General features: G+C 43.6%; 2 protein-coding genes across 6 annotated transcripts; one reads left to right on the plus strand and one right to left on the minus strand.

Moving 5' to 3' along the window:
- Positions 1 to 684: 684 nt before the first annotated feature.
- On the plus strand, positions 685 to 13075 carry elf2a (E74-like factor 2a (ets domain transcription factor)). 4 transcript variants are annotated; one of them, XM_032554884.1, is made up of 9 exons: positions 685 to 1004; positions 3088 to 3171; positions 6104 to 6353; positions 6656 to 6763; positions 7083 to 7196; positions 8931 to 9014; positions 9144 to 9336; positions 9510 to 9764; positions 10848 to 13075. In XM_032554884.1, exons 2-9 carry the CDS (start codon positions 3097 to 3099, stop codon positions 11389 to 11391), a joined length of 1623 nt encoding a protein of 540 aa, XP_032410775.1. In that variant the 5' UTR covers positions 685 to 1004; positions 3088 to 3096; the 3' UTR covers positions 11392 to 13075. The 4 variants fall into 4 exon arrangements, with proteins under 4 accessions (XP_032410775.1, XP_032410774.1, XP_032410772.1 ...); XM_032554883.1 differs by having other exon boundaries at positions 686 to 1004; positions 6107 to 6353; positions 7080 to 7196; XM_032554881.1 differs by having other exon boundaries at positions 687 to 1004; positions 7080 to 7196.
- A 2118-nt stretch (positions 13076 to 15193) lies between these two features.
- nocta (nocturnin a) lies at positions 15194 to 24521 on the minus strand. Of its 2 annotated transcripts, none has more exons than XM_032554885.1 (3): positions 23929 to 24521; positions 16586 to 16861; positions 15194 to 16457 (listed from the first exon to the last, which is right to left on the minus strand). In XM_032554885.1, the coding sequence occupies exons 1-3, from the start codon at positions 24134 to 24136 to the stop codon at positions 15604 to 15606; spliced, it is 1338 nt and encodes a 445-aa protein (XP_032410776.1). In that variant the 5' UTR covers positions 24137 to 24521; the 3' UTR covers positions 15194 to 15603. The 2 variants fall into 2 exon arrangements, with proteins under 2 accessions (XP_032410776.1, XP_032410777.1); XM_032554886.1 differs by lacking the exon at positions 23929 to 24521 and adding an exon at positions 19607 to 20668.
- Between the last annotated feature and the right edge of the window lie 403 nt (positions 24522 to 24924).

The raw sequence follows: 24924 nt of genomic DNA on the forward strand, positions 1-24924 counted from the left end.
TTGTAACTTGTCATCAATGCATTGTAGTTTACTTCTAAACACTGATGCTCTAGTTAAAGTGTGTTTACTTTTTCTAAAACACTGGAAGACCTTCTAGGATCTCTTCAGGACTTCTTTGAAGTCTTCTGAAATATTCAAATGGAATTGAAATGACTCTGTGATAGAAGCCTACAGAAGTAGTAGCAATGAGGTGTGGACATCCTCTGTCCCTTTTAACGTTGACAAAACAAGGGGACTGGTTTGGGACAGGCTCACACGACATTGGATCTTAATCATAAGAAAGGTGAAGAATGATGGATACTCTAGCTTTTTCCAACAGTCCAAACCATGACTGTTAGGTTGATTGAATACTCTAAATTACTCTTGGGTATGATTGTGTGTGTTGTTTGTGTGATGGTATGACTACTTGACCCAGAGTGCCAATGAAAAGAGACTACAATTTGAGGGTTAACATTTGTCCTTTAAATTCCCCTTATAACTCTCACTGCAGTAACTACGGTTGGGGATTTTATTTTATTTTTTATGATTTTCGCAGTCAAATTGATCATCATTTACTTTCGAAAAAGCTTCCTAAAACGCTTAGATTTGCCATAAGTTAACGCATTCTTCTTCACACTCCACTAGATGGCGCTTGAGCTGCTGCCCAGATCGGGAGCGTTTGTTTCTGCGTCCGTTCGTCTGACGTCAAGGCGGTCTGTGCTTTGACCCGTTGGATCATTTGTAGCAAAGAGAGGCGGCACACCGGAAAGCTAACGGGTAGCAGAACTCCATCGGAAATAGAAGCCTGAGTTTGAAATCTGTGTGGCATATCGACCTGTACATTCAGTCTCCAGAACATTAATAGGTGCCTGCGTAGGGACTTCCGCGGCAAAGAGGCCTTGAAAACACCTGCAGAAGCGAGCGAAAGGAGCGTTTTGGTCCCGTCAAGTGGGCTAACAAGCTAACTTGGGCCCTAGCTGCTGCTAGCAGTGGAGCTCACTTCCCGCAAGCAAAAGCAAAACAAGGTAAGAGAAGAAAACCCACAACACGGGCACATCACTCTGAAAGCTCACGGTTCCCGCTGTTGTTGATGTATTTGCTGGAATAGCCTTAAAATGTAATGTCTCAAAACGAGTAGCAGTGTTTTAGCAACTAACCAGTTGCTAGCTCTCTGGAGCTGAATAAGAATAACCACAGCAAGGCTCTTTATGTGCCTTAGTGTTGTGTTTTACTGCAGAAATGAATGTTGACTTGCTTTTTAAAGTTGAATACTTTTTTTCTGAACAGCAGTGAGTAAACAGACCTGGTATCTAAGCGCAGACAGGAGCTAACTGTAGCCGCGGAGACTGCAGCGACAGACGGGTCGCACTTGAGCTCAGATCCCGCTCAGAAAGTAAACACTAGCTGCAGATGAGAACTAACTAGAGTTCCTCACCCATCAGCGTCTTCTGGTTTGATAGACTTCAAAGTTTAATAAGTCACAGTTTCAATTTTGCATAGCTTGTGTTGGCAGGCAGTCAGCTAACATGTTGTTTTGCTGTTTCCTCGGAGCTACAGAATCGCTGCCTTGTTTACAGTAAAGCTGTGAGGACACTGAGGCTCAGCTGGTACTCGATTCGTGCAGACTCACCATTTAATGGTGATTTTGTGCTCGACATTAACTTGTAGCTACAACCAGCGCAAACGACCACATGCTTGCTTTGGTACCGTTTGGAGTCCGTTCGTGCAGGACGTCCAGCAGTAGCGGATGATTATCATGGTCATGGTAGTGATCAGGTACAGCAGGGAGGCTGAGCTGGTGTGTTCAGAAGAACCCAAAGACAGACTGTCCTCTAAGATCTGTCCGTAGCTGTTGGAGTGACAGAAAGCTGTGATGCCAGGAGTCCTGTTGACCTGATCTTGAAGTGCGATGGCTGGATATTAATCTTCTTCTTACCTCTGGATCAGTTCTCACTTTGCTCCCTGTGTGCTTGTAGTGCAATGAGTTGATGCTGATGAAGCTTAGGATGTACTTTCTTTTAGGGCTGAAACAATTAGTTGGGTTAGTCAGATAGATTGATCATTGAGTTGACTAATTTAGTAATCAATTAATTGTTATTTGGAGTATACAGATTCTAAAAAGGCCACTTGGAAAACTGAAACTGTACAAAAAAATCTATTAATTTTACATTTAGATAAAAACATTCTTTATAAATGTGTTCTACCCGGAACTCCTTACCTTCACCTGGCTCAAATTTGGTAAAAAAAAATCAAAACAAACTCCGCCCCCTTCAAATTAAGCACCTCTTTTAATCCGGTTATTAATTGCTTGATCAGTAGATCAGCCTTAGCCTTTTGAAAATGTCTTAAGTGTGAAGAAAAGCTGATGGCGTATCTTCTCCTTTCATGCTCCTTTTCAGTGGAACAATCTTTCTCTAAACACCAGGCAGGCTGAGTCTCTGGATGGTTTTAAAGTTAAAGAGCCACTTGTTTCTGCTTTAAACTCTGCCTCCTTGTTTTATTGCCTTCTTAGTGTTTTATCTGTTTTTAACCTACGCTGTTTTATTTAGTCTTTTATTTCCTTGCAACCCTAAGCTGCTTTGAATGAAAGCGCTTTATAAATAAAGTTATTATTACTATTATTATTACACTGTATTGAAGTGTTTTTTAGCTGCAGATGCATTCTTTGCTACAAATGATCAAGCGTTCAATAAAGGAGTGCTGTTATTACATTTTAAGAAATAAAATGTTTTTCTTGCTTTAAAGAATTTAATTGTTTTACTTTTTTAATGTATTTTTTAAAATTCATTTAACCACCTCAAGTGATTAAATAAAAAATCTGTAGAAATATTTTTAGATTAGTGGATCACTAAAATAATAGTTAGTTGTTGGCAGTCCTACTTTCTTGACATTATTGACTTAAAATGAGAGTAGTTGTTGATAATGAAATGGTAGTTGTAGTTGTTGTAGCGGTAGTTGGCTTTGACCGTAACCTTACTGTCTCACATCAGCCCCAGGCTTTCCCTTGACATTGATCTTGTTCAAGCACATTCAGAACACAAACGGCACACTTCCCTCAGCTTGAGTTGACCTCCTGACCTCTGGCATGCTCTTCTCTCTCTTTAACAGGAATGAGTGATGAACTCTGTGGTGGTGTCAGATGGAGGAGGAAACATAGTGGAGTATGTCACTGTGGTTGAAGAGTCTCAGCAGGTAAACCTCTTCTAGTCTCTGTCATCTACAAGATGAATAATTGTCTTATCGCTTTTTTCTTTTCTGTCCTTCTACCAAAAATGGATGATAAAAGTCTTCAGTCTGGTTCTTTGGTGTCAACCAGCCCTTTTATTGAATGACTTCATAATTCATTCTATTTGTGGTTTTGTTTATTTATTTTGAATATTTAAAATGTCTTTGCCTTGGTAATGCATCTTGAGTGTGGTGGAACTCTGGGAATCTGTCATAATTAAAATACTCTGAGGACATAGAAGTTGATTTTTAATACAGTGGGTTGGTTTTCCCTGCATGGAGCTCCAAAGCCTCAGCGCAGATCAGCCTTTCTTCCAGTGACCCACTACGGCGAGCCGGGGGGATCAGAGCTGCTTCCAGCTGCTGACTCTCAGTCAGACACATGTGCTCAGTGTGCATATAGAGCAGACACATTCAATACATTAGAATATCACTGAAAAGTCATTTCAGGACCTTTATCACATATGAAACACATTATGTAGATTAAGTAAGCACAGATGGATGTTTGAAAGTTTTTATGTCTGTTAATTATGAGTTTCTGCTTACAGTTAATGAAAACATGACATTTTTAATTAGAATATAATAGCAGACCAATAAAACAACCTGGTTTTAAGAACAGAAATTTTACCCTAATTAACATTATGTTTAATACTTGTTTATTCTGACAAATGAGACTCATCAAAATGTATATTCTGTATGTTTTGAAAATGGTTGTGTATTCAGCTAGATGACAGAGCAGTCTCACATGTCTCTGTTATGTCCAATCACTGCATCAATATGAAATTATTAATGTCCATATCCAGGTTCATCTAAAAATCTGTACATTTCTGCAGAAACCTGCCGGTTCTGTCAGCTGCAGCTTCACAGTGCTAGTCATCAGAAATCATTCACCTCTGGTTTTTCGTGAAATTTGAATATTGTTTTAACTCATGTTTTACTTTTCTGTTGCTTATTTCTTGGTTTCATGAAAACTGCCAAGAGTATGAATAATTTTGAGCTTAAAACAATCAGAGTTAATATAATCTATTCTTGAAGCTATTTATTCTGGAGCAGAAATCTCTGTTTTAGTTGGAAGTGCATTATATTTCAGATGGTGGTTCAACACAAAGTGATGCAACGAGCAGCTTCTCATTTTAATCAAATATGTCTGAAGTGACCCATCGTGTCGTTATGGAGAAAATCTTGACAAGGTTAGAGAATAGAGAATAGGCTGGGTTTACTAGTAACAGTCAGAACATTTCCACAATGCAAAGGGACTAACGAGCCTTAACGCTGTAAGGAAATAAGGAAACAGCAGAAAGGCTTCAGTTTTCTAAGAGTCGCACTGATTGGTCCTCTGGAGCTCTGTAGGAAGGTTGTGGGCTCTTTGCACGTACAGCGGCGGCCTCACATCTGCATGAGCGAAAAGCGGCTTTCTTGCTCCCGCTTTGAGTTACCATGAAAAGACAAAGTTGTATTTCAGAAACAAATAAAGCAATACTATGAACATTGTTGTCTTCCAAATATAATGGGATTTTAAGTTTTCATGGATTTCCAAACGATCCTGAATTAAGAAGACGGTGGCTTGTAAATATTCACCACGACAAGTTAAAGCTAACGCTGCACAGGAAAGTTTACAGCCTTCACTTCACTCTGGATCAGCTTCTTCAGCCTAAAACCACCTGGGGGAGACGGATGATAAATAAAGGAGCCGTCGCTGTGTTATTTCCATGGAATCACTTCTGCAGTCAGCCTGAAAGAGCCAGTTTATGGGAACGAGTGAGCAGACCAGAGCCAGACAGCCGAGCAACTGATCCGCCGGTACACACTGCTGTAAACACCGTCCTATTTGAGCTCTTCACAAGGAGCATAAAAAAGTAACAAAACTAAATAACATGGAGATCTTAAGGAACATGGCCATATTTTTCTAAAAACAACAACTTTGAACTTGAACAGTCAGCTGAACTAGAACTCTGACACCAGGGTTGCCCTGTTAACTGTTAAGCTATGGGCTTGTTGTGCTTCCTCATGATTCGGAAGCAAAAAGCCCGAACCGTAACCTCTCCTGTTACCTAGTCTCTGACACTAACGACAATAAATACACATAATATATTTGAAAATAAATACAAAATTAGGTAACAAAATGTCCGTTGGAATGGATTAAAATGTTTAGATACTTAAATAGCACATTTTTATGAGAAAAATGTCCGAGAATATTGCCTACTAGCATAAGCTAAAGTTAATGTTAGTCATAAAGTTTAAAGAAAGTAAAACTCACCTTCGTATTTGTGAATGTATAACGAGGCGTACATCTTAAAATCTTTCTCCAGCTACTTGTTGGGGCTTTGGCTCGATGTACATCATTAATTGTTACCTTGGGCAAGCCCTGCCAGCACTAAAAGTAAAATGCATTAAAATACAATAAAGCAAGTAAAATAAAACACATTAAAATACAGTAAAATGCCATTTTCAATAGATGGAAGCGACAAAGCCACTTATCCCCGAATGCGGAAGCTCACGTGCAAAGAGCCCCTTCCAGAGAGAAGAGAGGCAGATGAAGGGAAGCCTATGGTGGCAGCATTATGATGTGGGGCTGCTGCAGCTGGTCAGGGTCTTTAGCATGTTCTGGGTTAGAATCAGCTCAGTGGTTTGATCCCCATCATCACCACCTAACGGTGGTGAAAAGCTGGGCAGGGTGGACGGCTCTGTGGGGCCGAGCATCCACTGAGGTGTTTATGTTGAGACTTTTTCACTCTGACACAGAGGAAGGAAATGCTGATCCCAGATTAGCGCCACAGCTCCACAATCTATTGCCTGCATCTGAAACACCGACGGACGGCAGGAAGTCAGGACTTCATGCCAGAGGAGATCATAACTCTGGAAACGCTCATCGTTCTTTTCTTTGTCTAACCTGGTGCAGCAGGCTGCTGAGGAGGACGAGGAGGTGGTGCAGCAGGATGGAGAGGCTGTGATCATGGTGGAGGAGGAGGAGGAGGAAGGGGTGATCCTGCAAGAAGAGGAGGGATCTCCGGCCGTCATCGTGGAAGAGGTGCCCAGCGCCCAGGTGGAGGAGTGCTACTCGGCCCAGGTCCTGGTGTACGACGACGGGACATACCTGATGCAGGACGTGGCTGAGGAGCAGGAGGTGGTGACGGAGGTGGCTGAGTCCGGTGAGTCCTCCACTCTCTGACTGCTGGCCTAGGCTGCCCTCTGCTGGCAGGAAGCAGGTGTTGCCATTCAGACCCACTTACAGGAAACAGGAAGGGAGGAGCAGACTGCTTCTGCAAACCTCAGACCAGGAAGTAAACATTTCAAAATAGTGGTTGGCATCGCTGCAGCTTCTGAATTCAGCTGTTTTCACAACAAATAGGTCAGGAAGCGGGTTCTGGATGGCCCAGGTCTGACCTGAGCGCCTCTGTTCAGTGAGCCAGGGGTTGTTGCTTTGATCACCTCTTATTTGCTCTGTTTGCAGTGGAGATGTCAGGCCATGACATGGTGTGCTTTGACAAAACCTTTGAGGCAGCTGAAGCTCTGCTGCACATGGAATCACCTGGAGGCCTTCACAATGACCGCAGCACAGGTAAACCCTGCCAGCTCTCTGACTGAATATCATATCCTGCTATAGGATAGATTTAGACATTTCACAAAGAATAGCACCAATATTGTATCCATAAACAGAAGTTTGGAAAATGAATTGTAGTATCTTTTTTCTTTTGTTGTTTTCTCGGTTTGCGTTGAATCAGAGGTTGTTTTATCTGAATCGTTCCAAACAGAAATAATATTGTATTTTGTTGTTTGTCTCACGTTGCTTGAATAATCAGAGTTGAAAGCTAGCCATAGTGTAAAGTGTGTGGTGTGCAGCAGGTAAAGCATGTGAATGTGCCTTATGTGTTCAGCAGAGGATGTGATGATGGAGACTGTGGTGGAGGTTTCTACTGAGTGTGGGCCCATCGAGGAGGACTCCTTCCCCATCCCTCCTGACTGTGAGCCTGCAGCCAAGAAGAAGAGAGGAGGTCAGTGTGTGAATGTTCTCGATATTTAGCTCCAGGAAACCAACTGTTTTACAGTCGCATCATGTTTTTAAATCCTTCCTTTCCCCATTGAAATGGTTCAGTTGTATCTGTATGAAGTGGAACATCACTGTTTCGGTCTGAATTCCTCGTGACTGTAGCTCCACCGGTGCATCTGAAAGCAACTCATTTTGTGGGATCTCTTTAAATGCCGCTGATGAGTTGCACTCAAAGCTGTTCAGACATTTTTGTATTTTGATAGCAGAGATTCGATTATCTACTGGTAGAGGAACCGTTTGTTCCCAAATTGATTAAAAGATGTCAACAATATTTGAACACAAACTACATGTCAGATACCTTTTTAGAAACATGAATACTGCCAAAATGTGAAAGTATTGTGAATAAGCCTTCAACATAGATAGCAAGTGAGCTAACACTAGCACTAACAACATCACTGAAGGCATTTGGATCATGCAGGGTTTCCCCCAGAAAACTTGCTAAGCCCGGTGGTCAGGGCAACGAGGCGGTCCACCGGGGTTTGTATTAAAAGTTGATAGGAAATGTAAAATATCACTGAGTAATTATGGTACTGGAAGATATTGCCGACAATACTTAAACCCACACTATTGAATCGTACCAACATCAAATCAAAAAAATACAATTAAAATAAATATCAATTATTTGCACTTCTGTTTAATCCAAATTAAGTAATAAGTTAGTGGATCTAAAAACATGATGTAACGCTGATTACATTTAGAACCGGCCCAAGGCATAAATGACCTAAGAGAATATCAATGCAGTTAAACTTGATTTAATGGTTTCTGCATATATAAGTTAAACCAGTGGTTCCCAACAATTTTCTGCCCCCTCCCAAAAAAAATGAAAATCAACTGGGCACACACATCGTTCAACTAGACATAAACTTATACACATATTTTGTTTTCAAACTCCACTGAAGTTTATTTCACACTTCAGGTTGCAACAAAACAAACTACAAACCATCTGTATAGTGAAACACTTTTGTGTGACTGTTTTTTTTTTCCATTAATCCTTACTTCTTCCTGCGCCCCCCCTGCAATGGCACAGCGCCCCCTCTAGGGGGCACGCCACACAATTTGGGAACCACTGAGTTAAACGATTTTATTTTATTTTTTAAAGGTTTTATTGGCTCCAGTGGCCTTTATTTGATAGTTAATTGACAGGAAAGTGGGTAATGAGAGAAGGGGGAAGACATGCGGCAAAGGTCGCCAGGCCGGGAATCGAACCTGCGACAGCCGCGTCGAGGACTAAGGCCTCCTTATGTGGGTTGTGCTTAACCCCTGCGCCACCACAGCACATCCTAGTTAAATGATTTTAAATTGTTTGACATTTAAATTTAATATTTTAAGGAGCTGGCAAGTTTACTTAGTAAAAGTTCAAAGAACAACCTTCATAGTTAGATTGTTTTACTACCACAGCTACAATCTGATGCTGTGAGTTTAATCTTTGAGTTTTAAAATCACAAATATGTTCACAAATATATCGTAGTAAACTACAATTATATTTGACTGTTCAGCCAATTAAACTAGGCCCTCTCCTCCAAGATTTCACTAGATCCATGTTGAAATGCTTTTAGCGGTGCTGATGCACTTAGCAACAAGAGGGGCCCCTAAATCAATTTCTGCTCAAGGCCTCATTCAACAGCAGGAGGAGAGAAGAGAGGAAATAAAAACTGATATTGGTGTGCGTTGACCGCAGGTGGACGTAAACCCAAAACGCAGCAGCCTGCCTCCAACGGCTCCTATGACCTGGGGATCAAGAAGAGGCCGAGGGAAGGAAAAGGTTATCTCTAGTTTCACATCCTAAGCCTCATTCTGCAGGAATGTTCCTTTCATCTGGTTTTCATGTTGTTCTCTGTGTGTGTGTGTGTGTGTGTGTGTGTGTGTGTGTGTATGCGTGCGCGCTCTCCAGGAAACACCACATATCTGTGGGAGTTCCTGCTGGAGCTGCTGCAGGATAAAAACACCTGTCCCAGGTACATCAAATGGATGCAGAGAGACAAAGGCATCTTCAAGCTGGTGGACTCCAAGGCCGTGTCCAGGCTGTGGGGGAAGCACAAGAACAAGCCCGACATGAACTATGAGACCATGGGCCGCGCCCTGAGGTCAGCTCCTGCTACACACACACACACACACACACACACGCACACGCACCCTCACACACACACAAGTCACTTATGACTGGCTGATACGAAGTTGCTTCCATTTTCTTTTTATTTATTAATTGGTTGGAATGATCTATTTTCTTGATAATCTAGTTTTTACCTTTTCGTTGTAGGTATTACTACCAGCGAGGGATCCTCGCAAAGGTCGAGGGTCAGCGACTTGCTTACCAGTTTAAAGAAATGCCCAAAAACATCCGTGTGATCGACGACGACGAGGGATGCATGGACATAAAGATGGAGGACAGCGAGGTCATTGTGTCCGGCCAGCTCCCGGTTCACCAGCAGAGCCCTGCCAGCCTAAGCACCCCTGTTAGCACCCAGCCCCAGCAGACCTACGTCACAGTCATCCCCAGCAACGCCTCCACCAGGTCTGACACACTGCACTGTCTCACTTTAGGGCGTGGCCACATGGCTGTTAATTTGGATTTGAATCAATTTTTATTTTCTTAAAAAGACGTTACAAATGTTGGCTTGATCTGAATACCAAGTCAAAATAAACACAAGCTGAAAAACATTAAGGCAAAACAACATGGAGCACAATCACTCCTAACCATGAAACCCAAGGAGTGCAGTGGTGAAAAACGATCACCGTGTTTCAAATATTAAATCTTCAGAAACAGAAAATTTGACTAATCTATAAAATCAGTTTATTATTTGATTGGCCAATAAGTCAACAAACAGCATCTCCACCACTGTTTTCAAACCCTGTCAAGATCTGCCCATACTTACAGACACACACTGCCAGTGGAGAAACAACCAACTGGGCTAGAAGCTAATAAGACGTTAGCAAGCCGGAGTGACTCTGCGTAACAAAGAAGGAACTTTAGACTATTCTTACATGAGACTGGGAACTGCTGGTATTTTCAGATGTTGATTGGTGAAAAGTGTCATGTTTAGAAAAAACATTGAGTGTTCTAGTTATCATGTCAGGCCACTAGTTGGCACTGTGATTTAGCACATCATTGAAACGTGAATGCTCTTTGACCTTTAGCTTCCACCTCATTTAGAAATGAGGTGCTCATATAACTCAGATGCTCCATATCAGAGGTTATTAAACTGAACAGGTTAAGTAGCACACAGTACAATGCTGGCCACCATTGTTTTTGTTCATGCCTAGAACAAACCCTACAGCTGTGTGTTCTGTGTTTGCTTTCACATCTCCATGTGGGATGTCCTTAAAAGTTAAACTCAGTCCTGGTTTCTAACAGTGACCATGTCAGAGACTTTGATCAGCAGACATATGAACGACGTATGAAATCAACAAAAATGTTCCAGTTTGAATGAAAACCGGCTCAGTGTAAACGGGCCTCAGTAGTAACTCTAGTGGTGCCACAATGACCCAAAGTGACCTGACCATGTGTCTCAGTCTGTCAGCTGCTTCTCACTTACATGATAGAAGCTGATGTGCCTCAGCTTCATGACCCCTGACCTCTCCTGTTCTTCTCCCACAGGCCCCTCCGAGCCATGCCACTGGTCATGACCAACTCTCTAGGCCAGGTGACGCTAAACTCCTCCCCCATCCTCACCACCACAGGCGTCCCAGTGACCGTAGCGAAGGCCTCCACCAGCGCTCCGCCCAAGCTGGTGATCCAGGCGCTGCCCACCATGCTGCCCGCCGGCTCCAAGGCCGGAGAAAAGATCACCATCATCACCATCCCAGCCAACCAGCTGGCCACGCTAATGCAGACTAACCCCCCAGGCCAGGTGGCTCAGATCATCCAGGCCAAGCCGGTGGCCACCCAGCTGACTCCAGCCGCCATCAAGCCGTCCGGCATCCAGCTGGCGCCCGGCCGGACCGCGCCGCAGCTCATCCTGGCCAAACCGGCCGCAGTCGCCCAGGCTCTGCCGCAGCTCTCGGTGCAGGTGGGCCAGCCTCGCCCTGCACCCCCCACCACCCTCACACAGCTGCACCCCCAGCCCCAAGCAGCACAATCAGAGGGGGCGGAGCCTCCACCCCTCTCCAGCCCAGCAGCAGCAGCAGAGGCATCGTCCTGAAAACCTGACCTGAGCTGTGGGGTGGGGGGGCTGGGCAATGGAGTGGGGGTACTGCAGGAAGTGACTGTAGACTCTGCTCAGGAAATGAAGGACACGTCCTCTCTCTACACCTTCAGATGAGAGCTGCTTTATGATTGGCTGTTGTCACAGCGCTCCCCCTAGAGGATCAAAGGGACGATTGTGTACACACACACACACACACACACACACCCACAGTTCCCTCAGTGCTCAAACAACATGAGCAGCCTTAGATTGTAAATGAAAATCTGTCTTTTTGTAATCAGCCCTGATATAAAGACTTTGTGGTGTAAAAACATTTTTGATACTCAGCAGCTTAAATGTTGAATCAGACGTCCTTTCAGTCTCCAGACGTCCCTCTGAGTCCCACACACACACGGCCCTTCTGGGTCCCTCTGGGTCACACACACACACGAACACACACAGCCCCTCTGCTTCAGCTGCTTGACTTCAGAGTGAAGAGCAGAGAACACTATGCAAAGCCTGAAGAGAGGTTTATCTCACTCTGAGCAGAGACCAAACTGAAAAAATAAATAAAATCATCTGACTCTGCCCCCTGCTGGCCGTAAACACAGGTTAGTGGGACTTATCTCTTTATTGTCCAATCAGAGGCTACATCAGCTTCTGCAGTCCATGGTTTTTTCTCAGCGCTGTCGGTCTCTCTGCTTCTCTTTTTTTACTCTTCCTTAAAAGGGATCAATAGGATGTCTGCATCCATGTCAGTGAACTAAGTAAGCCCTGCATTTGAAGCATAATATACTATTTTTTTTCTTGTACTATCAGTGTATTGAAGTAGATTTTACTGAAATATGTATTATAAAAAATACAAATGTGAAAGAAAACAGTGTGCCTTTTTTATTCAGGTGTGTAGAAATGACTTCTCAGCCTTTAGTTCTGAGAAATGAAAAGATGGAGCATCTTTACCAACGGCTGTACGTCATGTCAGTAATGTAGAATATAATTTATCCCTTTTACAACCGCAAGTGTTGCTTAATGTTGCAGATTTTCAGAATTTGTTTGAAAGTATTTTTAATTTTTTTGCCTTTTTACAAACCTACATGCTGTAGGTGTACATAGGTGACAAGAACATATAGTTTTCTTTGCACAATCAGGGTTTCCCCAGAAGATGGCGCCACTGGTAATAGTCTATTCCAGGATGACCAAGTCCAGCCCCTCCTGTCCTGGGACTTTGAGATGCTTCCTCACTCCAGCAGCTGAAGCAGTTTATTTGATTCAGGTGTTTTGGAGAAGGGATGCACTATACAGTTCAGGCTCTACTGCCTTGCAGCAAAAAGGTCCTGGGTTTGAATCCCAGCCAGGGGCCATGGAGCTTGCATGTTCTTGTGCATGCATGGGTTCTCTCCAGGTACTCTGGCTCCTTCCAACAGTTCAGACACATTCATGTCAGGTAAATTCCAGCTGTGTGTTGACTTTAGATCGTTCCTCTTTAGGTCCAAAAATTATAACTTCAGCTTTGTTTCTGTTTAGCTGGAGAAAGTTATGGCACATCCAGACATGTATCTGTTCTAAGCATCTGGTCAGTGCTTGGATGGGTTCAGAGTCACTTGGTGACATCATAATGTAGAGAGCATGTGACTTCTGTCTGCTTTGATGAGAAGTTATTTATTGAAACAAAGAAATCAAATAAAGGGAAAAGCCAAAAGAAGACAATTTTCATGAATTTTATTTCTTCTGGCTTATGGTCAGTGAAAACCCAAAGTCAGTTTAAGAAAACTGGAATTGTACTTGTCTAGGTCCCATGCCATGCTCCAACACCACCAGGCCCTCTGACCTTCACCAGCAGGCAAGGTGGGTGGAGCGTCTTGCCCAAGTAAACAACAACAGATGCAGGCAGACAGCAGGAATTAAACTGGCAACCCATTGACTGAGGGATGAACTCCTCCCACTGTCACCACCATCGTCCCAAGTCAAATACTCCATCAGATACATGAGAAATTCTGTGCATGCAGGTCGGACACCTTCCACAAAGAGAGTAGAGAACAGAAGGCTAAAGAAGCTGACTGTTCATACTGCTGGACAAAAGCACATTGATGGAAAGTTGAATGGAAGAAAAAAAAGTGTGGTTTAAAAAAATGAAGAGCAAAGACCGTTTAAGAGTTTGGTGGAGATTTTCAAGTCCCATTCACTCATATCCAGGTCATGTGATACAGAGTCTCTTCATTTCAGACAAAAGTAAAGTTTTCATTTCATTTGGAGATCAAGGTGCCACAGTCTTCAGGAAGAGTGGAGAGGCACAGAAATGAAGTCCAGTGTTAAGATTCCACAGTCAGTGATGCTTTGTGCCACCTGCTGGTTCCAAAAACACCTGAACTGTATAATTCTGCTGTATTTAAGAGAATTCCATAGATGATGTGACTGCAGATCTGAATTTCAAAAGTCCACTTTCAGATCTTCTTTCTCTCAGAATGAAACGTCTCCCTGTCTGTCCTCCTCTGATGTGACAGAGTTCACTGGACTGTCTTCTGTTGCTCCTGCAGCCATGATGCTGAAATAATCAGCAGAACTTTCTGTGGTTTCATCGTGGATCAAACAAGGTCTGTGGGTCTGCTTGGACAAACAGAAGGACAGAATGATGTCAACATGAACTGAGTCACTGACTGATGTTTGCTTCACCTGAAAAGTTTTCACGTGTAAGAGAATAACAGGTGAGTAGAAGAAACAATGGCTACAACAAAAGAATAAGTCATAATCAGCTGATTATTAAGAGGTGTTGACTTAAGTCAAACTGAGTTTAGACTTAATGTGCTGAAATCTCTAAGGACTTGGGAATTAACTTCTCTAATGCAGATTAGTGATTCATCAGCTGAACATGCCTTTGATCCAATCAAACAGGACATGTCTGCTCCTCTTTAACCCACCAGAACCTTTGTTTGTCCTCTGGCTGTTGCTGATGTTTTCCCTCTTAGTGTTAGGTCTCATTGTCTTCATTTCAGAGCATTCTGCTTTCAGTTTCTAACCCGTCAGACTGACTTCACCTTCATTCCACTTGTTTACACTCAGAAAGTTGAACCAGCTCCACATTTTCCCTCCTGTGTGTTCCAGTACCTCCTCTTCACAGCTAGCTGGTTTGCATATTGTATCCATTGTAGAGAATTTCTTTAGAAATGAATATGTGACTTGTCTTGCCTGGACATGTTCTGTCTATGACTAATAAACAAACTAAGCTGGAATCCAGGGAGCAGATTCTCCAAGATTCTCAGAGTCTCAAGAAGCTCAAGAATGTTTCATCTGCTGAGCAGAGGTGAATGGAAGATATTGATACCACATCAGTATCAGTATTGGGTCAATTCTTGAGTTTCAGATTTTCTCGTGTAATTTTGTTTTTGTACTGTAGTCTCTGAACTCTACCTCAGAAAAGACTTTGTCTTGATTAGCTTTCATGATAAATTTTTGCACCCTCATTTTTACATTTCTATTGTCATGTTAATATGTTACAAACACCTATAAACTTTGTTCAAATTCTATCCCAGGTTTGAACAAAATAATTCAAAAGAAAAACCACAAAAACACTTTAAGTTCAGAAGTTTGATGACAAATTAAACTTAAATCTGAAGTGTTGGTATCAACGGTACTGGCACTACTGGTATCGGATTAACACCAAAAATTGCAGTATTGCAAGAATTCAACAAATATTCTTTTCTTGTTTAATGCCGGTTCATAAATAACTTAATAGAGCACTACTGCTCCATTAAAACATTTTTTTAATCCAACTGCCTGCAGATTGAGACAGGAAGTGATTGAAGGCAGGATCAGGTAGACACCATTCAGAGTAAAAACAATCACTTTATTACCAATAGCAATCATGAAGTGTTGTTGCTGTCATGACAACATGACCCCCCAGTGCCCACCCACATCACTACCCAGTACAGTAGAACCTTACAGAGTATAAGGAATAATTTAAGACAGTCAGGCTATTTATAAATAACTGCAGTGATCAAATGTCAGGAAATGAAACCCTCAGGTCCTCATAGAGCCAGATACCCAGGAGCCCCTCCCCCCTCCATATCGCTTCCCCCGGCTGTTCAGTCTCACCATCTGATTTCCAGCAGAAGAGATTCTACAGCAGTCAGCTTCACATAAACAGGAAGGTTTAAGAGAAGCTCAGCATCAGGTCAAAGGTCAGGTTCCTCTGATGTGGCTGTCCTGGTTTCAGCTAGAGCTGTGATTGGCTGCCTACAGCAGCCTGTGAGGCCCCTCCCTGAAGCTGATGTCACAGAGCAGGGCCAGGTGGTCTGAGGGGTAGTGGTATGAGGGCAGGCGGTCGGGTCCGATCTGCTGCTCTGTGGGGATGTCCAGCAGCGCCTCCACCCTCAGGGCGCACTCGCTGTACCAGATGTAGTCCAGAGTGCTGCAGCTCTCTCCAGATGGGCGGATCTTCCAGCTGGTGTACGCCGGCTCCGTCTGCCCGTCACCGCTCAGCAGCTTGTAGGCGGAGCTCAGGCCCAGAGGGGAGGAGCTAAAGCGCCTGTAGACGTCCTCCGAGGGCTCGGCGTTGAAGTCCCCGCACACCACCAGAGGGACGGGCCCCGGCCCGGCCCCCGAGCCAGGGGCCGTGATGCCCTGCAGGCTCTGCAGCAGGTCGGCGCCTTGCGCGCTCCGCAGCCTCTCCCAGCCGCTGCGGGCCTTCAAGTGTGTGACGGCCACACACAGCTGGCGGCCCGTGGCCAGGCAGCGCAGTGTCTGAGCGATGGCCACCTGGTTGGTGGGCAGCATCATGGCTGACAGCCGCAGGTGGGCTGTGGAGTGCAGGTGGAAGCGCGAGCGGCGGTAGAACAGCGCACAGCCATCAGGGCCGTTGTTGTGCTCCACATCCAGGCAGGGAGACCAGGGTTTGGGTAGGAAGTTGCCATGATAACCGAGGCGGGCCATAATGGGCTGGAAAGTGTCATAGTAGTGGTCTACTTCCTGCAGACACACGATGTCGGGTCGGTAGGTGAGGATCTCCTCCAGGATCTGGTACTTCCTCTCATGCCAGCTGAGAGCCTCTAGGGGGCAACGGATGAAGCTGTCCTTCCCCTCACCGAGAGCTGCACACACAAACACACACACCCACACCCACCAACACACACACACACACACACACATAGCATGAACTCACACCATGAACACACAGTAGTTAACAGAACACAGCTCCTCTCAGCATACAGAACCTTACCTTGGGCCAGGATGTTCCACTGCAGGACCCGTATGGACGGGTTGTGCTGGTGGCTGCAGGGCGCCAGCAGCTTGGGCTGGACCAGGTCCCGGTGAGGCCGGGCCGGGCGCCGCCGCAGCGCCTCCTCACACTCTCTGAGCAGCTGCTCCGGCTCCACCTCCACCAAGTCCTGGTCCTGATCCAGGTCCGGGTCGGGCTGGGCCAGAGAGGAACTGCTCAACGCCTGGGCCATCGTCCCAAACAACCTGCTACTGCTGCTGCTGCCCATTGGACAAACTGTGAAGGGGGGAGGGGCAGGACAGAGTCACATTAGTCACAAGAAGCTGGGGTCAAAGGTGAAACACGGTGGCAGTGAACCGCACTGAGGTTGACTTGCTTCAGCTTGTAAAGCCGTGGTTCTGTTAATTAAGTTCAAGTCCAGTTTATTTGTAGAGAACATTTCAGCAACCAGGCAGATCAAAGTGATGTACATCACAAGCATCATACAGTCAACAATTATGAAACAAACAATAAACATTACATTTTGTCAAATGCCATGATCGAAAACATACATCAAATATATTGATCAATGTTCAGTTCTGAATCTAAGGCAGCTGTAAACATTGTCTCATCCCCACATAAATGAGCTGCAACAGTTTATATATTAATTTATTGCAGTTCAGATTAATAATTCAATTTGTAACATTTAATCCCGATTGCTCAGTGATCCTCAAACGTGAAAATGTGCAAATGATCTGTGCTCAGTTCTTCATAGTTGAAGTTAAATGACCACATCAGTCTGAGTAGGAAACTTCTTCTGCTGACTGAACCAGCAGCCTATTGAGCACTGCTGCCACCTAGTGACTAGAGGCTGGTTTATGGTTCAAGTATGAATAAAAGATCCATCCATCCATCCATCCATCCATCCATCCATCCATCCATCCATCCATCCATCCATCCATCCATCCATCCATCCATCAGTCCTCTTACCGCTGCCTATCTCCAGCGGTCAACAGGTGAAAGGGGGGGGGGTCACCCTGGACATGTCACCAGTCCATCACAGGGCAACACAGACAGACAAGACAACATCAGGCAAGCACACCTGAGGATAATTTAGAGAGACCAATCAACTTGACAGTCAGGTTTTGGACTGTGGGAGGAGAGAACCCATGTATGCACAGGGAGAACATGCAAACTCCATACATACAGAAAGATCTAGGACCTTCTTGCTGCAAGGCAACAGTGCTACCAACTGTGCAGCCCATGAATAAAAGACATGAATACCAAAGGGAGTGAGAGGCATCTCTGCCTCTCACTCCCCCTCAGACAACTCACCACCTCACTATTTGAAAAGAACTGCTTTAAAGAAATTGGATCACATGGATCCAACAGAGGAGAAAATCAGGTCCCAACGGTCCCAACATCTAGAACATTCCTGCAGCTGGGAATCCAAACATGAACATCTGCTACTGCACCAGAGGTATAGTACATAAATGTACTGGTCCAGAAATTGATCTATAATTCTAGTAGGGTGATGTGGTTGTCTATAGACAAAGGACCATTCAGAGTCAAGTCCACTGCAAAGTGTAATTACCAGCTCCACATCGGTAAACAAGACTTCAGTAAGCTGAGAAGGGCGATTCTGCTCCCCTGCCAGGTCTTACACTAAACAGCTTTGAGGGAATCTCCTAAGCTGCAGTGAGAGTCAGCATCTGTGATCTACAACAGCTAACCACCAGGTGGAGGAAGGAAGGGTCTTACCCCTGGCCTCCATCTTTGGTTAGATCTGAATCCACAGAGCAGGAAAGTCCGTCTGTCTGTCAGTTCCTTCTCTGATAGTCCTGCACTAGAACGGCCCTTCCCCCTGTCTGCTGTGACTCAGCTTAGCATCTCATCCTCCCTGACTCATCAGGCCCCTCCCCTTCCTGCAGGCTGGGTGACAGAGTGACCTCTGGGAGACGCACTAAGTCAGGCTCAGACCAGGACAGCTTTCATTGTGATGAAGATGAGGGTTGATGAACAGATGAAAGGAGCTGCGTGAATTTAGACAGAGACTCAGAGTTCAGAACCAGGTTAATACTTTTCTCAAGAAATAATTTATTGCTGAAAGAGAAAGTGTATGTTAGAACTTCTACACTCAGACCTTAGAACTTTATCTCTTTCAGAATAAAGTTTATCTACGTCAAACTGGAGTGACCAACATGTGATGGTGTGAGCCTCCAGCTGTGAAATTAACATAAGATCTAATCAACATCTTTTTCTGTGGTGAAAACAACCACAGTATCTCTGAAACCAACATGAAACTACTGAGCAGAAATACAGAAGACTCAGGTCTGAACCACTCCTTCACATCACATTGCTGCCATAAACCCTGAGAATGCAGGTAATGATACATTTCCATCTATCCGTGAGCCCATTAACGTAGCACTGAGAGGTAAAACATAATAACTCCACCCTGGAATAAGAAGGTAAGGAAAAAGAAAAAAACAACTTTCCTTTTGCATTACCTCTCATTCTTCTTCTCCTCCGGTTAGGATTAGTTCGGTGCTGACTCTCACCTGATTTGAGCTGAAAATCTAGTCAATCAGATCAACCAGAATAGTTACCATGCTAACTGACAGATGTGCCATCTAAACAGATGAATGGAGCTCAGTCTTGGAGGTATTCTGTCACAGACGGTCATGTTGGACGGATGTATGCGACCTTCAGAAATGCTAGTGTGAAAGCAAACTACTGCTGAGATCTAGGAAACATGCAGATAATCACAGGGTTTTGAATCACAATCCCTCAAAACCAGAACTCAGAACCACATCAGGTCTGTTGTAAAGACAAAGTTCTTTAGTCTGCTCTGTAAGACCAAATGGATTGAACCTTTTGTAGTATTTTCAATCCATCTAAACAAATCCACACACTGACAGGCGGCAATATCTACAGGTTTACCGTCTTGCCCAAGGGCGCTTTGACATGTGGCAGGGGAAAGCTGGAGTCGAACTCTTTTCCACTGATTCCCTGCCTCTACCAGAAACACAAACTGATACTTACACCACCTACAGCCCACGTGGGCCCGGTTCCAGTCGGTCCGAAGGATCTCCACGGAACAACTGTCTGTCTCCACCCGTCCTCTCCGTTGGACCTTCAGTCATCCCACGGTCTTTCTCCTCTGAGTGGCGCAGAGTGACAGCACACAGTCATCATGACACAAAGCGATGACTCACTCACAAGAATGGTCTTGTTCTCCCTCAAACAGGCACACACACACAAACCAGGCCAAGTAGGCAGTGCAAAGAGAAGCTCAGTCAACTGGAACAAGGCGGAAAGGCAACAGGCCTGACAAATCTCAACTCCCATGACTCAATGAACTCTCTGACCTTTGCACCCAAATAGTTTTACTATTCTGAAGCCATCTATCATATTCAGTCCAACTGTGTAACACATGGAACTGACACAGAACTTGCACAACATAGATAGCAGCTAATATTACTGTCACTAACAACAAGAAGTTCAACATCCCAACTGGAACACAACTAAACCAAATCACTCAAGGAACATTATTAGCTCTTTTTTCTGGTATTTTAAGCATGAAGTCTCAGGACAGCACATATTTACTCCAGAACAGCCTGGTGGCACACATTCAGCTGTAGAAGAATGAGAACCCACAGCAGCACTAATCACATGCCCCCCCTAACTGAATTACCAGGAATACAAATTAGATTCACTTACACGGAATGTGAAAGAAATGACAGTAGATCATGTGATGGAAAACAAAAGCAAAGCTTTATACAGAGTCACTGAGGAACTAATTACAGAACCATTAGCAGCTATGAGCACTGAAGGTTCCAATAATGGGGAGCAAAAGCTGGAATATTTTCCATTGGAAGAGAATCTGATAGAACAATGAATAGATGGTACTGAATAACCCAGTCTCTCTTGGATATTGAGGCAGGGACAACAATCCTGTTAAAAGAAACCATTGTAATTCCCATTGGACCAATAGCACTGGACAACATCAACATAAATGATAGGATCCAAGGTTTCTAACTGGGACATGGAAGAAGTGCAATGGACTGATGGAAAATGAACAGAATTAATCTGTGCTCTTTTTTTTTTTTTTGAAAAGGAGATTGGAGAGCGTGTTCCAACTACCAAGGGATCACATTTCTCTACCTCTATGGAAAAGCTTCCTGTAGAGGTTGAAGAGGAGATTTAAACTCATTGCCATAAACTGAATTCAGAAGCAATACAGCTTTTGTCTCGGCCACACAACAGTGGACCAGATCTTTACCCTCAGAGTTGAGGGAACTTTAGCTGTATGGTCAACAGGCGTTTAGTGGCATCAGAGAAGGCTCAGGACCGTGTCACTTGAGGTACCAGTGAGACCTTTTAGGACCAGATTCCTGATACCAACTGATACCATGTCAAACTCTTCACCAGTGGAGATTGGACACCTATGTTCCCAGTCATATTATTGTTCTGCATCAACAGGCTGTCAGGGTAGTGTGGAACCTCAGGATCAAACCCTGCTTTTTACCAATGATGTGGTTTTGTTGGCTTCTTTAAGCTATGGTGTTCAGTGTGCCTAAGTAACGCACGCTGAATGTGTGTTGTTCAGAGTGTAAACAATGTGGGAAGTAGCACATTAGCTGTCATCCTATGAAAAACTGACAACCTGAAATCTAAGTTTACTCAGTCTTTGACAGAGACAGTGGGCTGCTGAGTCACAGCTGATCTGGCAGACATGCTAATGCCAGCAGATTCAGATAGTTTATCTCCACATTCCTTGATATGGAAATGAGCAGTCATTCTAAAAGACTAAAAGGTCAGCTGAAACAGTGTTGGACTAACCAGCTGTTAGCTTCCACCACTCCAAGGTGTCTGTACTTTCCAACAAGCTCATGGTGACACAACAGACTAGGCAAATGTTGCTAGTAAAAACCTTCATCTGATTAGCCCTCATCAGCACTACTATAGTAAATTTGTACTGTGTGCCAGTTAAATATTTCCATGCATAGGGGACAAAGTACATGTCCTGTTGATCCATAATCAGCAGGGCATTGACTGTCTTCATGCATTGTTTCTATTCATATTGTTGATTTCAGTTCTTCAATCCCATCTAGTTGGCTCAACATATCAGAACAGAAGCTGAGGCAGACCTAGATCTAGTTCACCTTGTGTAAATCATCTGTTGACTGAAGTCCTAGATCAGTTATGCAATAAGCCACATTGAGACTATTAAAGCAAAGATCAGCATGAAATGTTTGAACAATTTCAGTTTTAAAACACTCAGGCCCAAATTAAAAAAGTAAAGGAATTCGTTTTGAACAGTTTACAGGGGAGGATCCAGGAGAATTGGTTTAACTATTTGAAGACCTGGCCATGTGTCAGCAGCTCTGATTCACTGATACTTTGAGAAGAGAAGTGGAAAGTCATGGAATACAGACGGAAGTAAAGAGAGAATGAGCCGGAGGAGATTACTGGGCTCAGGTACCTGCCGGAGGATCATCAGGATCAGGGTTCAGGTTCATCCGCTCTCAGAGTTTTAGTGGTGGCAGGAATAGAGATGACTTGGCAAGAACAATGACACACCATGCAGTTAGGCACAAAATGCCTCATACTGCTGGAATATTAGGATTTTAAGAAGTATTTGAATTTATGTATGCATTTTTTATGACTGGAAGTAATTTTGATGTTTTGGATCAACTCAAATCTGGCAGAGAATCAGAAGGGGAAGTAAAAGATTAGGGTGATGGCAAGAAGGTTTTCTAATCTTGAAGCTAATCCCTTTGGCTAAATCCTCAAAATGCCCCTACACTGTTGTAAGCAGGGTCTGAATGCCGGTAAGCCAATAAAGATTTAGCGATTGACTTTTGAGAAAGATAAAAGTAGTTTTTTTACTTTTTTTTTTGTTTTACAGAATATTTAAAAAAAAATTAATAAACAATCATGACAGATGGTCATTTCTCATTTCCTGGCAGACACATCTCCATTAAATAAAATTAATCTTAAATCTAAATCCCCCAGGCTTATGAATAATTTTGGGGTTTACCATACATTCCAGACCTGTTATTTGTGTAAATATTTTAGAAAAGTCTATGCCTTCTCAGAACCAGAACCAAACATGGAGAAGCAGCATTCAGCTTATGCACCACAAATCTGGAGCAAACTTCCAGAAAACTGCAAAACAGCTGAAACACTGAGTTCCTTTAAGGCTAAAGTCCCACCTGTTTAGAGTTTCTTTTGAACCATAATAAATGGAACATTGACCAACATTTTCAACATGTACCAGTGATTTTGATGATGGCTATCATCAAAATGTAATGTTTGTCCCTGGTTTTTCAATTGTCCACTCTATGTTTTTTTTTTATGATGCGACTTTGAACTGCCTTGTTGCTCAAATGTGTTTTATAATTAAACTTTATTGGTTGATTGATGTTTTTGGGTCTAAAGTATGTGTAAAACTCAAAGAAGATGACAAGCTTGCAAAACGCTCATGAAATAAAGTTTGAAAATGATAAAAGTAAATATGTGGATGTGAGAGCAAACAAACAAAGAGAAAGAAAAAGTACAGGCAGGTCAAGGTACTCTGTATTTTCAGTTTTTTGCTGATTTCCTATCAGTTCAGCACACTTTATGTGGTCTGCTACAGATATAAAAAGTATCAGCAAACAGCGAACAGGTCTGTGAACTGAACATGTGACAGAGGTCATCTGAAGGAGGCAGGGATGATGCTGGTGAGAGGTTTATAGCAGAGACGAGAATAAGCTGACATCTTCATCTGCCTGTAACCATACAGCCAGATATGTTAACGTTTGCAGATTTAAAGAGGAACAGCAAAAGAGCAGCAACTAATGAGGTGGATTAGCTGTGACTGGTAAGAACCGACGGTGTCACTCAGGAAATGTGACTGTGGAATATCATCTTTGTTGTCTGCAGTCTGATAGAACATTTACAACAAAGCGGTTTTACATGCCACATTGTATGACTTGAAGTCGTTACTTTTCCATTCTACTCATTTTGGCCATAATGATCATCTGGGACAAGAAATAAATAAACCAGATTGACACTAAAAAAGATGAAAGTCTTGTTGGTTTTTAGATTGTAGTTTTAATTTGCTCGTCTCTAATGAGGCGAAGTAGACTGCCAGTTCTTCTTTTCAGAAAGTTGTCACCACTGGTCCAGAACTTTAGACACCTAAAATCTCATAAGTCTCAGTTCGGTTGCCGTGGTAACATAGAGAAGGAAGTGACACTTGGAGGGAGGCGGGGGAAACCATCAACCCAGAACCCACAGTTTGACTCATGAAAACGCCACGTCGCGGCGTGTTAATAGGTCAAAGTTTCTTGGTGACATGTTAATGAAAACAGTACCTGGTGCTGTTATGGTGCTGGCTGCGGCACCCGGCTTCAGCGGGTCACCGGTTCTTCTGACTCCCCCTCCTCCGGGGCCAATGTGACAACAGCGGGTTCCGGTAGCGGCTGACCCAGCCGGGGGAAGCGGTGTCCGGGCTGGTTGTCCCCCCACTGATGAAACGCATATTTCCCTGAACAAAGCGGAACAACGACGAGCTGAATTCATTCTGAACTGTCGGGAGCCGCACTAAAAAAGCCTTTCGTCTTTTCACTATTTTTGATAAAACCCGAGTTATTTAATTCAGCTAAAACTTTCTAATGTTCCCCTTCACGCGGCTTCTTCTCTCTCTCTGTAGAACTGAAGGAAGACGGAAAGCCGGCCGGTAAGTTACATCATTTTTCTGAGTTACTGAACGCCGGTACCGCTTTAAGGGGAAACCTGCTGGTGGGATAGTCCACAAGGCTCTGTGAAAATCTCACAGTTACAAAACAAATGCCATTTACAATAACAGTGATTATATCGTGATAAATGTAGATATATAATTAGCTTTTTCCCTGAACAAATTAATAAAAACTTCAATTTGAAGAGCTGCTCATCCACCTCTCACCCCTACTGTGCAGCTGTGGTTTGAGCCGCTCTGACTTTTGTAAGGTTGAGCGGAAACTCATGAGGAAAAAAAGGGCGTTACTTTTCCACATTTCAGCCAATCAGCGTTCTGGAATTTTACAGCATAAGTATGACGAATTTTGACATCAGCAGCTCTCCTGTTTCCCCACAGAGGGGACTTTACGTCGGTTAATTGATTTTTGTGAAGCTTTACTAGCTCACTGTTCCGCGGCCAGCTAAGCAATGATCAGTTCCTTTCTATACTTTATTAAAATTAAAAGAATAATCTTTGTTTGGTTAGTTTTCCATATAAAATCAAGCGGCGCATTGGCAAATAATCTAAATGTGTAAAGCAGAGAGGTTTGACTTACTTAAGCACTCTTCTGTATATTGAGCACTCTACTGTA

The sequence above is a fragment of the Xiphophorus hellerii genome, chromosome 23, assembly GCF_003331165.1.
Source record: "Xiphophorus hellerii strain 12219 chromosome 23, Xiphophorus_hellerii-4.1, whole genome shotgun sequence".
NCBI lineage: Eukaryota > Metazoa > Chordata > Actinopteri > Cyprinodontiformes > Poeciliidae > Xiphophorus > Xiphophorus hellerii.